The sequence below is a fragment of the Octopus bimaculoides genome, chromosome 14 (assembly GCF_001194135.2).
Source record: "Octopus bimaculoides isolate UCB-OBI-ISO-001 chromosome 14, ASM119413v2, whole genome shotgun sequence".
Taxonomy (NCBI): domain Eukaryota; kingdom Metazoa; phylum Mollusca; class Cephalopoda; order Octopoda; family Octopodidae; genus Octopus; species Octopus bimaculoides.
The window spans coordinates 2,407,760-2,424,493 of NC_068994.1; the positions used below are offsets into that span (position 1 = coordinate 2,407,760).

The window sequence follows — 16,734 nt, forward strand, 5'->3', positions numbered from 1 at the left end:
TAGTTAAATGTCAGACATTCCGGTTTTTTAAACGCAAATCTGAAAAATTATCTAAACACAAAAATATATGAATTTGATTTCACGTGCTTGTGATGATTTTCCTAAGTGTTAAGCAACAAGAGGGGAGGGGTAGGATGACATAATAATAAATGTTTATAACAAGTAAATCTAATTCAATTTTTTGTAGCACTTAAATTGATATACATAAGCCTTACAGCTATAATTATCAAAATCAAAACTACATTGTTAATGCTTCACATAAGGAGAAAAAAAGAAAGAAAGGAAAATAAAAAGAAGGAAGGAAGGAAGAGAGAGATAGTGAGTGAGTGAGAGAGAGAGAGAGAGAGGAGTGATTGAAAGAAAATCAAGACAGAGTGGTGGGAAGAAGAAGCCTAAAGAAAGTGAGTGGCAAGTGAAACCTTAGCATAGCAGCAGGTTGGCTGCTTGACTTCTATTTCCAGTCCATCAACATAAAATCATTGTCACACTACTACAGCAGCAGTCAGATTGGATCTCTTTTATCATGACACATTCCTACAGTTACAGTTGAAGTAACAATGGATATCCTAATAATAGCGGTATTTACTTTATTTTCTTTATTCTAACAATTTCTTGCATTTTTCTATCAACTCATTCATCTCATTTGTTGTCTTTATTTGCAATTGATAATCCAATATTTTTCAAATATTCATTGGCATATCAATGTTTATAATATAATGCATTCAGTTTGATATTGTAGATGGAAAAAGAGAAATTTGGTTTATTCAAAATATGTAAATTCACTCTATTTCACCTAATATTTTATGGTGAATAATACAAGCCATTCTGTGGCATATTTTTGCTGCAGTTTTCACCCAAATTGTTTTTAGAATGTAGCAACTACACTACAATAATATTGATACAGCTACTCTTTATGATAGATTTTAAGAAATGCAGAACTACAGGTGGCAAAGAAATATAGAGTAAATATCTACAGAATTACAACCTGCAAGAAATATGCTGCAAAAATTATCATATATCAAATTATTTAATTTTATATCACTCATAGATATTAAGTATCTTGCTTGCTGCTGTTGAGAATTACATTAAAAAAATTAATAGTAATAATAATAATAATAAAATTATAACTTGCTGAGCCGCAAATAAAATATGGCAGACTTATAGAGTTTGGCTTCTGCTAATTCTTTGAATTTGTCAATCTTTTGTAAATATAATTTCATCAAAGTATAAAACAGTAATAAAAAAAATAGTTGTGTAATAATATTGGAGAAGTGGGTTATATTATGAATACTGTTTGATTGGTTTACAATAGAGATTTCAGTGATTTTTGGTTTTTCATCTGTGCTTCATTTGCTTATTGCATATGTGTGGGTATGAATATATATATATGTACATATGTATGCATGCAAAGCTGTGTATATCTAACATTTTCAAATAAAATAATAAAGAAATTGTATTAAATTCATTGATAGTTAACTTTAGAATGAACAAAAAGTACATGTAAAACAAGTACATTTATATTCAGTACGAATAAGGTAGAATAACAAGATATAGGTTCAATTCCACTAGAGGGTCATATTTGTATCCTCTTTCATAAACTTTTCCCAATCATACCAACACTGTTTAAATGCAATTGAAAGAACAGATGTATGCAGTAATTAGATTAGAGATGCAAGTTCTGGAAATTTTCTTGTAAGGTAATTTGAAAAAACAAAACAGAATGTTTGCATTGCAAGTTCCAGCTTTTTCCTAGACAACTGCTAGTTTTTCTCAATGAATATATAACCAACAAAAATTCTGATTCTCCAGACTTAATTTGTAACCTGACAGCAAGTTTACAATATTTACAATAATAATTAGTTTTTATGAGAATTCAGTAACAGCAACATCATCAATAATAATTGTTTCTAATTTAGTCTCTAGGCTAGCAATGTTAAGGGAAGGGGGTAAATCAAGGCCATTGCCCCCCCCCCCCCAGTATTTAATGAATACATTATTCTGTCAACTCTGGCAAAGTTGACTTCAGTAGGATTTGAAAACATATAAAGAGCCAAGGCAATACCACTAGGCACTTTGTCCAATGCTTAAGGATTTTACCTACATACCATTCTAATTATTGATCCCAGTATTGTAAAGGGATGGTACTTTATCAGTCTAAAAAATGAGGACAAAATTGACCCTAGTGAGATTTGAGCACAGAGAGCCAAAATGTATTCCACAAGATTTTCTATCCAACACTCTAACAACTCAGCAAACTTGCCATATCAGTAATAAAAAAAAATTAAGCTGAGTTTTAAGGGGAAGGAGTCAGTTGATTTAAATCAACCCCAATACTTAACTGGTATTTTATTTACTATCACTGGAAGAATGAAAGATAAAGTTGACTTCAACAGAATTTGAACTCGGAGCATAAAAAGCCATAAATACCAAAAGACTTTTTGCTTGACATTTTTATGATTCAGCCAAATGATAATGGTAACAGTAATAATTGTTTCTCATTTACACACAAGGCCAGCAACTTTGAGGGGATGGGGTTAGTTAATATCATTGTTCCCAGCACACAATATTTTCTTTTACCAAACAACATTGACCTCAGCAGGATGAGAACTAAGAACATTACCAGAATAAATATCACCATCCTCTAACGATTCTGCTAATTCATAGCACTATCAATCCTCCATATGATGATGATGATGATAGGAGGAGGAGCCTTTCTATTATGGGGACAAATTTAGTGGGAGGGGGGATAGTTTTATCAGCCCCCAGTGCTCAACTGGTACTTATTTCATTGACCCTGAAAGGATGAAGGGCAAAGATGACCTTGGTGGAATTACAACTCAGAATGTAGAGAGGAGAGAAATGTTGCTAAGCATTTTGTCCAGTGTGTTAACAATTCTGCCTTAACAACAACAACAGTAATAATAATAAGGATTTCAAATCTTGGCACAAGGCCAACAATGTTTGTGTTAGGAAGGGTTGGCATTAGGAAGGGCATCCAGCCATAGAAACCATGCCAAATCAAACTGGAATTTGATGCAGCCTTCTAGCTTGCCAGCCCTAGTCAAACGGTCCAACCCATGCCAACATGGACAACGGACGTTAAATGATGATGATGATGATGATGATTAATCACCCTCAGTTTAGTATTAAAAATGGCAAAGGCAGGGTATCAGTTTAGAGATAGTAAAGGAAAAATTAACCATTTGCTCTACATGGATGATCTGAAGCTTTTTAGTAAGAATAAGAAAGAGACAGATTACTTAATCCAAACTGTGAGTCTCTTCAGCAAAGATATAGGTATGGAATTTGGCAGAGATAAGTGTGCAATATTAGTCACAAAAAAAGGGACTGGTAGTCAGTAGTGAAGGCATTCAATTACCAGACATTATAATCGCTGAAAGAAGGAAAAAGTTATAAGTATCTACGACTATTAGAATCTGACTGAGTACTAACTATAGACATTATTTACATTATTTACATTATTTATATTATTTACATTATTTACATTATTTACATTATTTATATTATTTATATTATTTACATTTGACGGATATTTATCCTCACCTTGTTTGTTGTTAACACAACGTTTTGGCTGATATACCCTCCAGCCTTCATCAGGTGTCTTGGGGAAATTTCAAACCTGGGTTCATTCCTAAGGTATTTTTCAATATTATTATTATTATCATTATTATTATTATTATTATTATTATTATTATTCAGGTCACTGCCTGGAATTGAACTCAGAATGATAATAATAATAATAATAATAATAATAATAATAATAATAATAATAATAATGATAATAATAACATCAAAAAATACCTTAGGAATGAGAACCCATGTTTGAAATTTCCCCAAGACACCTGATGAAGGCTGGAGGGTATATCAGCCAAAACGTTGTGTTAACAACAAACAAGATGAGGACAAACATCCGTCAAATGTAAATAATGTACATAATTCCTCATCTCTTAAATATAGAACTGTACTAACTATAGAAATGAAAGAGAAAATTGAGAAAGAGTACATCAGAAGGGTAAGGGAGTTAATGAACCTGAAGCTAAATGGCCTGAATCTAGTGGAGGCTGTAAATACTTGGGCAGTATTGCTACATAGATATTCAGCAGCTTTTGTACATAGGGCAAAATCTGAATTAACAAATCTAGACAGAAGAACTAATTAGGAATTTAATATGAATTGAGGACTTCATCCATGAGCAGGAATAGCAAGACTATATTTACCGAGAAAGGAAGATGGCAGAGGTTCAATATCAGTAGCAGACTATGAGGAGTTAACTAGAGTCAATATAGCCTCCTGTGTGGGTAATAGTGAGGAAATTTTATCAAGAGTTGTTAGAATAACAGTAGAAGATAAAGAAATCAAAAAGCTAAATGAGGTTAAAAAACAGAAAAAAGAAGTAAGATTATCTGACCAGCAAGAAAAGTCTTTGCATGGTAGATTTCCAACGAGAGTGGCAGAAAATAGTAATAGTGAGACATGGTTATGGTTACAGAAAGGAAGGCTGAAATGGGAGACAGAAAGTTTGTAAGTATCAGCACAAGATCAAGCATTAAAGACTAATTGAATAAGAGCCAAGATAGACAAAAATCGTATAACACTTTCAATACAGTAAAAATAAGAACACCACAACAAACCACGGCACACAGAGCTGTGCTCAGTAGTCTAGTGAAAACGTGATAAAAATAAGGCTACTGAATAATAACGATGATAATAATAACAACAACAACAACTTAGACACAAAGCCAGCAATTTTGAAAGTGGAGTTAGTCATTTAAATTCCAGAAGTTGACTGGTACCTTGAGAAATGAAAGGCAAAGTTAACTTTGACTGGAGTAATAATGACAATAATCCTTTCTACTATAGACACAAGGCCTGTAATTTAGGGAATGAAATTTGAACTCGGAATATAAAGACAGAAGACATGCTGTTAAGCATTTTGTCCAGTGTATTAACGATTCTTCTAGATCACTGCCTTAATAATAATAATAATAATAATGTACAGACCAGACCATCAACAAGAATGGCTGTGTGGTAAGAAGCTTGCTTCCCAGCCACATAGTTCTAGGTTCAGTCCCATTGCATGACACTTTGGGCAAGTGTCTTCTACTATAGCCTCAGGCTGACCAAAGCCTTATGAGTGGATTTGCTAGACAGAAACTGAAGGAAGCCCGTTGTATATATATATATATATATATATATATATATATGTGTGTGTGTGTGTGTGTGTGTATGTGTTATTCCCCTCACCATCGCTTAACAACCGATGTTGGTGCATTTATGTTCCCATAACTTAGCGGTTTAGCAAAAGAAACCAATAGAATAAGGACTAGGCTTGCAAGGAATAAGTCCTGGGGTTGATTTGTTTGAATAAATGCAGTGCTCCAGCATGGCCATAGTCAAATGAGTGAAACAAATAAAAGAATAAAAGAATATTGTTGTGAAAGACCAAAATAATAAATTCTGTTTATTGATTGACATGAGCATGCTCAGTGCCTGGGAGAATTCGATAAGCTCAGAAAATATAAAGATTTGCTAATCGAAATCGAAAGGAGATTTTCTTGGCATTGCTTTAGTATGGCATTCTGTAACAACATTTTTATAGTCTAGTTTTTATTTCTCTGTTTATTACTGCTCAGTATGGATCTTCTTTTTTTCTTTAAACTAAATGCCAATACTTGAGCCAAGAAGAAAGTTTATGCAGAAAGTACTTTTCTAAGAAAATGAGGTGTTTGAAGCTGGGTATGATAATTTTAGGTGAGGTGATTGAACCCAATGTACCTGTAATAATTTATATGATTTTCAGTTATCCTTCTGGGCATCACCCCATATTTGGCATTTCTACTTTTAATTCAGTATACTTTGCAATTCTTTTCTGCTTTGCAACATTTTTTCTGAAGGAATTTCAGTGTCTATCATTGAAGTATTCTTATATTCCATGTCATGTATAATGTCTTTGAAGTTTGGTTATTCTGTTTGTGTGGATGTCAATATCCCATAGGATCTTTGGTATACTAGATTCATTCTGGTATGTGATTGTACCACTCATGTGAAGTGTTGTATCCATATTATTTATCAAGTGACCAATTTAAATTGAGATTGACCTTTCTGAGCTAATAGTCTACAATCTGCTACAATATAATCGATATTTTACACTTGCTCATATTGCTTACATATGCTTATCTACTGAAATAATATTTAGTGTTTGATCTTGAGCAGCTACGAACAAATTGCTTCTCTCTCCCATGTTCATTCATGATTTCTGACATTCTTGCTACCTTTGTGTAACGATCCATGTAACTGCATTTCTTCTTAGACATCCTTTTGCAATTTATTCTACTTTGGTACACAGATTTCTCTTCAAGTTTAACAAGTCATAATTCTTTTACTCCAAGTATTACTGATAATGCTCTTTTTATTTCACAAATTATCACATTTTAGAATACAGTCTCCTCTTAAAGTTCAATGCTAATTAAGTTCTAATTATATTACAACATATTTAAGTAGTTCTTCACCTTTTACAAGGTAAAAACCTTCAATCTTCTTCTACACAATCAGAAATGTTAATAAGTTTTCTCTTCCAGACTTTCCATTTCATGCATAATTGACTGATATTTGCCTTCAAATGGAGCACTCCATCATAATTAGGGATTTTCATGTTTTTCTAATGCATCCACTTCATCTTTTCTCCATTTCATATTCCTCCACTATTACATATGAAAGAGCACATCTCCAGACCAATAGAGTTAGGGTTTTCATACTGGAAGTCATAACAGGATTATGACACTCCAACAAAAAAGAGTTAGAATAAATATACACCAAGAAAAGTTTCATGGAATAACAAAGTGTTTATATTCATGAATGTGCCCCTACACACACACACACACAAAGATGGTGGAATCAAGACTAATTAGTTGGCTATTGTTGTCGAGGAAAGGAAGCAGCTTTGGATTAGATATCAGTCCCAAAAGATGATATACATCTCTATAAGAAATGAGAAAATTAAACAAATATGAAGATCTGGAAATAGATATCCAGAAAGTGAGACTAAACTCCTTATAATAAATGCTTTGAGATTTATTGAAAAAACATCATCATCATCATCATTTAACATCCATTTTTCCTGCCACTATGCCACACACATTTACCACACTTTGGTTATAACAACAAAACCACAAATTTGGTGGCAAAGCAGAGCCAAATAAATATTATGATTGTAGTGATTGCGATAGGAGAGATTCATGCTTAGAAATTCAAAGAAAAAACTCAGCAACTTTTAAGTCTTATAGAGAATAAATGTTTTTATAAAATGCAAATATAATATATCTTTAAAATTAGTTTTACACATAGAATAGGGTTTGGTATGAATAATAGCATACATCTTCCCAATCAAGCAGAAACATCCAGGGCTTAGATTATGAAATCCTTTCAAGAATTTTAAATCATACACGCTTTTTAATGAAGTTGTTTGTTGGCATTTGTATACTGATGACTTTGAATCTCAATGTGTTGTATTCAGAAAAGCATATTTCTATTGCTAATTTATGTTATAAGAGAGGTGAATGGCAGTATTGATAGAGAATTAAATAAAATGCCATACAATATTTAGTTACATCCTACTATGGTCTGAGATTAAATCCCACCAGGTCCGACTCTGCTTTCATTCTTTTGGGCCCTGTAAAATAAGTACTAATTAAATACCTAAATTGACTTTATCAACTATTTTCAACCTTGTGTTATATAAGAAATCATTATTAAATTAAGAACAAGTTAAAGCACTAATTATCAACAATGCAGCAATTAATTAGCTGCTTATTGTTCCAAGATGTTTTCAGTAGTAGAAAATCATTAATAAAAAATGTTGTAAGAATTTTGAGAAATAAGGCGTAAATTTTGTTTTGTTTTTTAATTTGACTTTTGAAACATGTCAGCTGACAAGAATGATTTCTTAACAAATGAACACAAATTGTTAACAGATTGTCATTCCAGACTTTTTTAAAAAGTGAAAAACCTTAAAAAAAAATGATCTGGATCTTAAAATCTTTATCTTGAACATTTCCTTTCTAAAGTCCTTTTAAATCCTAAATAATTCACAGATGCGTGTCTTAATGAACCACATCTACCATTATAAATTCAGGATAAATGCTATCTGTCAAGAAATAATTATGAGAATGAATTGTAGATTAAAGTCTATTTATAGTAGAAATATAAGATTGTTTAGAATAATAACATAATGTCTCACTTCTCTCCTTTTCTGCAGAAATTTGTTTATGATGAAGCAAAGAAGATAAATGGGCTTTAATCACACAGCTTTCTGGAGAGCATACCTGTGTAGATGAAGTGGATTTATTTGAGCTAGGAATTATAGTTTCCCAAAAACTTTCTTTCTCTATAAAACTGAACTGATTTTTACTCTTATTTTTCTTTTTTCTACTTAAATAAGCTGATTATTTTCATTATTTACGACTGAAAATATTAACTATTTGTTTTAATTTGCTTTTTAATCTTCATTGATTTATTGATTATTATTAAATATAAATTGTAAACAAAATTTGTTTGAATACATTTTGATATTGTTTCTGTTTGTTTTCTGTTTTAGAAATTATTGCAACCAAAACCCAATATCTTCAATCAAAAGCAGTACTAAGCAGAAATATGTTTCTATCACTGTGTATAGTACTGTCACTCTTGCATGACTGTCTAATGATAGATCTTACCTACCGAGTGCAAGAAGAGAAACCTTCAGGAACATATATTGCAGATATTGCTGCTGACTCAACCTTTTTGGACACTATCAAGTCATCAGAACAAAGTCTGATAACATTCAGTCAGTTGAAAGAAAAGTTAACACAACTGTTCAATGTTACAAAGCCAGGAAAGCTTTACACAGCTCAAATACTGGATGCTGAGTCTTTGTGTACATATAACAAAAAATGTTTTAGAATAGTTAAAGTTGCAGTTCGAAAAACAAAAAGTTTCACAAAGATTTTGAAAATCAAACTAATAATAGAAGATATCAATGATCATCAACCAGAGTTTCCTCAGAAACAAGTCAATATTAAGTTTTCAGAAACAGATATTCAAGGCACTGTAAAATCTCTTCCAAATGCAATAGACAGAGATCTTGGGTTTCAGAATTCACTTATAGAATATAAACTGAAGAAAAAAGAAGACGAGCCTTTTTCCTTATCTGTTTTCAAAAGAGCAGATGGCATCTCTTCCTTAAGGATTATTCTCGAGAAACCATTAAACAGAGAAATTCAAGATTCATTTACACTTAATGTTATTGCCAAAGATGGAGGAACACCACCAAAGCAGAGTGTATTAAATGTTGTAATCTCAGTTGAAGATGAGAATGATAACCAGCCTGTGTTTTCCAAACCTTTATACAACATTTCTCTAAAATCAACTCATGAAAAAACAAAACCAGTTGTTGTGATATCTGCAACTGATTTAGATCTGGGTGAAAATGGGAAAATTTCTTACTATTTCAGTCCAAAAACGCCTGAAATTTCAAAAAAATACTTCCAATTAAATAAAGAGACTGGAGAGATATTTATGGTTTACAATTCTCAGTTAGATGGAATAACACTTTCTGAGTTATTTGTTGAAGCCAGAGATGGAGGCAGTCCACCTCTCAGTTCCATCGCAACTGTTTTAGTAAATGTTATTGACCAACACAACAACCCTCCAAATATTGATGTCAACTTTATTTCTTCTCAAAATGATAACACAGCAACCATTCCTGAAGATATTAAAGTTGGTAGTTTCATTGCTTATGTGATGGTCACTGACAATGATGTGGGACTTAATGGGCAGGTCAGTTGTGATATTAAACATGACAAATTTAAACTACGGTCAATGGGGTCTAAGGAATACAACTTAGTTCTTGAAAAGCCAGTTGATAGAGAGACACAAGACCATTACAAAATCACTCTCTCTTGTCAGGATAAAGGTCTACCTCCTCTCATATCAACAGAAAATTTATCCATCCAAGTGACTGACATTAATGATGTACAACCAAAATTTACCAAAGATACCTTCCAGTTTCTTACTTATGAAAATAAAGATAAAGACTTCCCTATTGGTTTTGTCAATGCCACTGACCTTGATTTAGGACCAGGTGGTCAACTGACATATTTTTTATCAAACAAGGATAAACCTTCACTTCCTTTTATAATTACTAGCTATGGCTTTATTTCAACTACAATGTCATTGGACAGAGAGAAACAAGATGTATATAAGTTCCAAGTGTTTGTGAAAGATAATGGATTGCCTTCTCTGAATGACACTGCCAATGTTGTTGTTGAAATTTTAGATCAAAATGACAATGCACCATTTTTCACCTTTCCCAGTGTTGACCCTTACAATCTAGATATTCATTACTATCCACAAGGTAAAAAAGACATAACTGTTCTAAGAGCTTCTGACAGGGACAATGGAAACAATGCTTTCCTAACATACGGATTCTTTAAAGGCAACGACAAAAACTTGTTTGCAATAAAACCTCATTCTGGTGTGGTGTATTTTTCTCGTAAAGTTTACCTAGATGATGCAGGAGCATATGAACTGGTATTTATTGTCAAAGACAGTGGCACACCAATGCAGTCAGCAACAACTACAGTTTCCCTGACACTCACTGTTAGCAATAAAACATCTCCAATGTTGACAGCTGTTCAGTTACAATCAGATAACTTGATTGATGTAACTCTATTGATTATCATTGTTGCAGCAGCTGTAATAGTATTTGTTGTTATTGTTGTTTCTATTACGCTGTGTATTGTTAGATGTGTTAAACATGGAACTACTACAGTAAGAACAGGGAAGAAACCGCCATACAACTCTGAAATGAGACAACTCCTAATTCAAACAAACAATCCAATTGGATTAATGAATTCTGAGAATATAATCAGTAGAAATGTTCTTCCAAAACGAACAAAACATCAACTTTATCCTGAAAACTTAGCTCAGAACAAATACAAAGCACCAATTATAACAAGAAATATTCTCAAGTCAGCACAGGTAAATATTGATAACTCCAGGTGCAACATATTTAAATTTAATCACTTATGTTGAAGTTAATTCTTTTTAATATTAAATACAAAGTTTCTAATTTCCTGGACTTTTAAATTCTAAACAGTGTACATTTACAATATTTATAACTACACTATATTTTAATTGGTTCAATCTCTGATCATAATATGGTGCTTATATAAAAATTATAATAATTCATCTGAGACATTTATTATATTTTAGAAATCTACAATGGATGTTGGAATAATTTCTGATAAATATATATATATATATATATATATATATATAACTTCATTTCAGGTATTCAAGATTAGATGAAACAGTTCTCATTAATTCTGTTGTGTCTGGGGAGAGTCATTCTCTTTTAGTGCCTTATAATTTATGCAAGTAACTGATGTAACATGAAATTTCAAAGCAAGGGATTACAATTTAAAACATTGTTTAATAAAATGTTTCATGGAAAATACAAATGCTTCACATTTTTACTTTCCTTTTTCTTATAGAAATACAGTGAACCAGTAGTCGCAACATCTAATGATGATGCTATGGAACACAACACTGATGTTCCTGATTATACTTTGGAGACACTACCAGCTCAAAGAGATGGAAGACACAAATTACGTGAAGGAGGAGGGAGACATTATGAAGAAATTCCAAGTATGTAAGGTAAAAACTACTCAGTATGTTAGTTATATTGATACTGTTTTATATCACAAATTTCATCAATGTAATGCTGTTGAATTTTGTTTACACATATACTTTTTTTAATTAATACAGAATAATAATAAATGGGAAAAAGGGCAGCAACACCAGCAAAGAAAATAATGAGGAACTGAATAAAGACAGCAACTCCATTCTTTAACCTAATATTTATGATGAAAAACATTCAATCACAGAATCAAACAGTTTGATAGAAAACTTTCAAATTTCACAGACATACAGAGAAGAAAAAAATATTGTACATATTCACAATGGCAAATATTTTTACTCCCAAGATATCAGTATTTCCTAATTTGAAAAATCATTTTAAAATATAATTTAAGGAAACAAAACGTGGTGCAGTGAATATATACAAGGTCATAATTTCTACTAAAATACTTCAGTTCTATGAATCATAGATAGCATATCAGAAATAACAAAACTAGATACTTATGTATTTAAAACTATAGGTATATATGCATTATATTCGTATCAAATTTGACTTCAAGATTATAAATATTTCATTTACATCACTTCAATGTATTCATTAAAAGCTTCTTTATTTCTTTTAGCCATTTTAAATACTCTAAATATTGAATGAAGAAAATATAGCTATTTCCCAATAATTTTCAATGGTTTTCTTTTGAAGTATGACTAATAGAATTATAAACCCTATGGATAAAGAACTTAAATCCAGTTTTAGATATTTTGGTCCTGCTCTGGGTTTTGAGCACATTGATAAGTAAGCTATTATAGAAGTTAACTCATTCTGATACTTTTAAGTTAAAGCTAGATTAGGGAATAAAACTTCCTGTGTCGAATTACATATTACTAATAATTAGATACAATTTTAGAGTGTTTGAGAGATTTTACAAGCTTTCAGTTTTACAAAAGTGAGTAAAATGCTATTTGGCTTCATATCAAGGCTCATTATCAAAGTCAATCTGTAATTTGAATACAACATTTTATAGCAATATTTATATTTGAGAGGATTCTAAACAAAACAACTCTATTTACTGAGGGAATTGATTAATTAGAATTGGGGTGAAATGCAATTAAATTATGTTACTTTGAAATGAGTGTGTAACACTTCGAAAACAACTTATGCAATGCAGCATACTTTTCTCTCTCTCTCTCTCTCTCTCTCTCCAAATATGTAAGTGTGTGTGTGAGTATGTGTAAGTTAATGAAAATAAAATAAGTTAAATAAATGTTGATAACATTATTTTTTACCTTGTAAGTATATCAGTTGTAAGATAAGTACATACTTAAAAAAAAACTATTACATCCACTAGAACTCATCATGCTAATTAATCTGTCCATCCTATAATTATGACTATTATATAAGTCATTATGCAGTCTACATCTCATTTATAAGGTGTCACACAAATCTCTCAACTATACAATTCATCACATTAATCTATCTACTATATACATAATAACATGTCTATCAAAGATGAATCCACAAAAAATAAAGCTACAATTCCCTCAAATTTAATGATTTCAAACTTACCAAATTATCCATTTTAATGCATTAACTACTGAAAATTTTTCCAAAACTGTTTTTTTTTTTCCAAACCAAGCTTTGATATTTTTTCATACAAGCAATATCATAACTGAAGCATTTTAGTAAAAAAAAAAAAAAAAAAAAAAAAAAAAATTAAAGATTTCTCAGCAGCCATTGTGTATATACTATATGGAAGACATTGTTCTAAAAGGAATCATCTATCATTCTTGATTTCATATTTTTTATCATTGTAATCATTTCACCTTGTATCTGACAGTTGGTTGATCTAATTAGTTTATTAATATTTTTTGTATATAAATTTCTTCAGAAATAGTGTTAAAAAGAGATTTTTTCCTCTAAATCAAGCAGTATTTTTCATTTTTCTTATATGGAATATTTAGATATATAATTCTTTAATACAAATGCACTGTAAAATGTATTCACTTAATTTAGAATCCTTTGCAAATTATAGTCTCTTATAGTCTCTAGTATATAATCAGCCAGTATCAATTCTTTATCTATTTGGCAGAAATTTAAAGCAGTTGCAAATTATGTTTACTTTTCTTATTTCACTTAATTTCAAATGCTCTTTACAAGATTTCACTCCCTCCTATGCGGAAACCCAAAAGTTTGGTCATGTTTTGTTATGTATCATTTATGTTAATATCATTGAAAGAGGTTTCAATGTTTCCTTGCTCATAATTTAGAGCGAGTATAACAGCAGATCAACCAGCCGAACTTTTTGCTTACCCATGGAAATGTGTCCTTTTATCTTAAACATATTTTATGTCATTGTCAAATATATCCCTCTTTCTTATCAAATTTTTTTCTAACAAGGAATATTAGAACGTTGTGATTTTTGCATAATTATTATTTTACCCATATATATTGCAAGTTCTACCTGAGATGTCTTTCATAATTTTTGAATAAAATAATATAAAATGGAAATGAGTTATTTATGTATATCTTTAAACTATCCCACTTTATAATCTTACCTCCAATGATGGTGAACAAATTAATAGAACATTGTGTTTATTTTGAAAAAAAAGTAATCAATACAAAAATTAGTAATTGAATTTTCTCTTTAGAAGCTAAAACTTCACAAATTATAACTGCTATAATTGCATATATGCATACAAACACACACACACATGTATATATACACACAATTATGCATATTTATGCTTACATGCATACAAAAAAATATATGTGATTGTAGTAGTATTTGTTGAGTAGAAAGCTATAGTGTTCAAGTTTTTTATGAAGGTTGTTTATGGTAAGACGGGAGGAAGTGAGTGAGATATTGTCATGTTTAGCTATCAGAAAAAGCTATCGGTTTGAAATGTCTTAGCATTTTAAAGGTTTTGTGTTTGCAAGAAAAGATTAATTCTGAGTTAAGGTTCAGCATTTGGTTCCAAAATAAAAGAATATGGCTGGATTTATTGGTACAGAATTGGCAGGTTTTGTTGTTTCCTTGGTATGATTGTGCTCGGAACACTATTTTGCAATTAATGCTAAATGGGGTACTATTTGGTTTCAGTGCTCATATATGTTTGGATAGTGAAGTATCATTTTTTCTGCTTGGGTTGCAAGAAAGTATGAGTCTGTTGGTTGTATTATGACTTGATTTGGTTTGCTGTTGACCCTATATATGTATGTGGTTGAAGTTGGTTGGGTTTTTTTTCATGGTTACAGTTGCACTAGAGACAATATTATTTGTGAAACAGTTTATGCTTAGAGAGCAGGATGAAGAAATTCTGAAGTTGCAATCATTGTTATAAAGTGTGGTTTTCAAATTTTATAAGTTATAACTGGCTTCAGTTTTTTTCCAATCTGATCTGGCAAGGTTTCTACAGCTGGATGCCCTTCCTAATGCCAACCACTCTGAGAGTGTAGTGGGTGCTTTTTACATGCCACCAGCATGAGAGCCAGTCAGGCGGCACTGGCATCGACCATATATATAAATATGTATACATACACATATACATATGTAAGTACATATGTACAGACATAGATACATACATATAATGGGCTTCTTTCAGTTTCCATCTACCAAATCTACTCACTAGGCTTTAGTCAGCCTGAAGCTATAGTAGAAGACATTTGTCTAAGGTGCCATGAAGTGGGACTGAACCCAGAACCATGTGACACTGAACTCAGGGACTTCTTTCACTTTCTGTCTACCAAATCCACTAACAAGGCTCTGGCCAGCCAGGACTATAGTAGAAAACTCTTTCCCAAGATGCCACATAGCAGGACTGAACCCAAGAAAGGAGTTGGCTAGAAAGGAGTTGGGTGCTTTTAGTAGCCTGCATGTCTGCAGTTCTCTGCAAACCATACATTATTAGTTCTATTAAGTAATGGTCTGAGAGAATCATGAGTCACCGTAACATTATGGATGAGTGTCACATTTTTACCCCTTGTTAGGTGGAGCACTATTTGCTCCATAAAGAACATGTTTGCGAGATCAAGCAGTCTTGGCTTTCTTTGCTTATTTCTGATTGTGTAATGCCTTTGTCATTTACTTAATTTGATATTATGCTCTGTACTCACGCAATGCTTTATTCTGAAGCATATGTCTATTGAGTTCCAGCACCAGGTTATAAGTATCACTAAATATGTGTGCACGCACATGCATGTGTGTGTGTGTGCATGTGTGTGTGTGTGTGTGTGTATGTGCAAATACATATATAAAACTGGGAATAGGGATTCAAGAACTCAAACAACATTCACAGATAGCTCCCCGCAGGATGTTCAGATAACAAGGGGAGAGTAGTTCAGTTTAGGGCATAAATTAATATCACCATGCTTCTGAAAATCTCAGAATCATAAAAGTGGAGAGCCAAATGTTTAATGCATGTAAAATGTATTGAATAATAATCTTACTCATTATGTTACAATACATCTACATGTATACTAATATCTGTGTAGGATGCTCTAGCTTTGATGATGTAACTGCATACAGATTATGAAAAAGCTGTAAACATATGGAATAAATATTTTTATCTCTCACTTCTGAATTTGGTTAATTATACATTCATACATGCATGCATCCACACACACACACACACTCTCTCTAATCATCATGTGTGCATTAGACTGTGTGACAACAAATTTGCACAAAAACCTAAAAATGCTTGGTTTCATGAAGAAAGAACAAAAGAAACTGATGTGGGTTATCTGTATCAAATTTACTGGTGACTCAGTGAAGATTTGTAAGACATTCCAAAAATTCTCCATCTGAGATTCTTATGTGAATAGATATGCACACTAGAGTATATGCATCAATAGTTCAACCAACACACCAACTCAACCACATATTCACAAATACCAGAAACTCTCTTTACTCAAAAAGTGTTGTTACTTTGTTAGCAACAGGCTTGAACTCTCTCAAGAAGAACTTACATAAAACTCAAAGAAAAATTGATATTTTATAATCAGAAAATGGAGAAAACCTCCACATTCTCATTTTTATATAT

At 31.7% G+C, this 16,734-nt stretch overlaps 1 protein-coding gene across 2 annotated transcripts; it reads left to right on the top strand.

Moving 5' to 3' along the window:
* The first annotated feature begins 331 nt into the window (after positions 1-331).
* Positions 332-16,267, top strand: LOC106877102 (protocadherin beta-15). Of its 2 annotated transcripts, none has more exons than XM_014925896.2 (4): positions 332-578; positions 8,615-11,037; positions 11,553-11,706; positions 11,827-16,267. In XM_014925896.2, the coding sequence occupies exons 2-4, from the start codon at positions 8,671-8,673 to the stop codon at positions 11,829-11,831; spliced, it is 2,526 nt and encodes an 841-aa protein (XP_014781382.1). In that variant the 5' UTR covers positions 332-578; positions 8,615-8,670; the 3' UTR covers positions 11,832-16,267. The 2 variants fall into 2 exon arrangements, with proteins under 2 accessions (XP_014781382.1, XP_014781381.1); XM_014925895.2 differs by having other exon boundaries at positions 333-578; positions 11,553-11,715.
* Positions 16,268-16,734: the final 467 nt, after the last annotated feature.

Coding starts and splice junctions, on each gene's coding strand:
- LOC106877102 (XM_014925895.2), top strand. CDS start 8,671: ATGTTTCTATCACTGTGTATAGTACTGTCACTCTTGCATGACTGTCTA. Junction 11,038..11,552: donor ATATTCTCAAGTCAGCACAG/GTAAATATTGAT, acceptor TTTTTCTTATAG/AAATACAGTGAACCAGTAGT.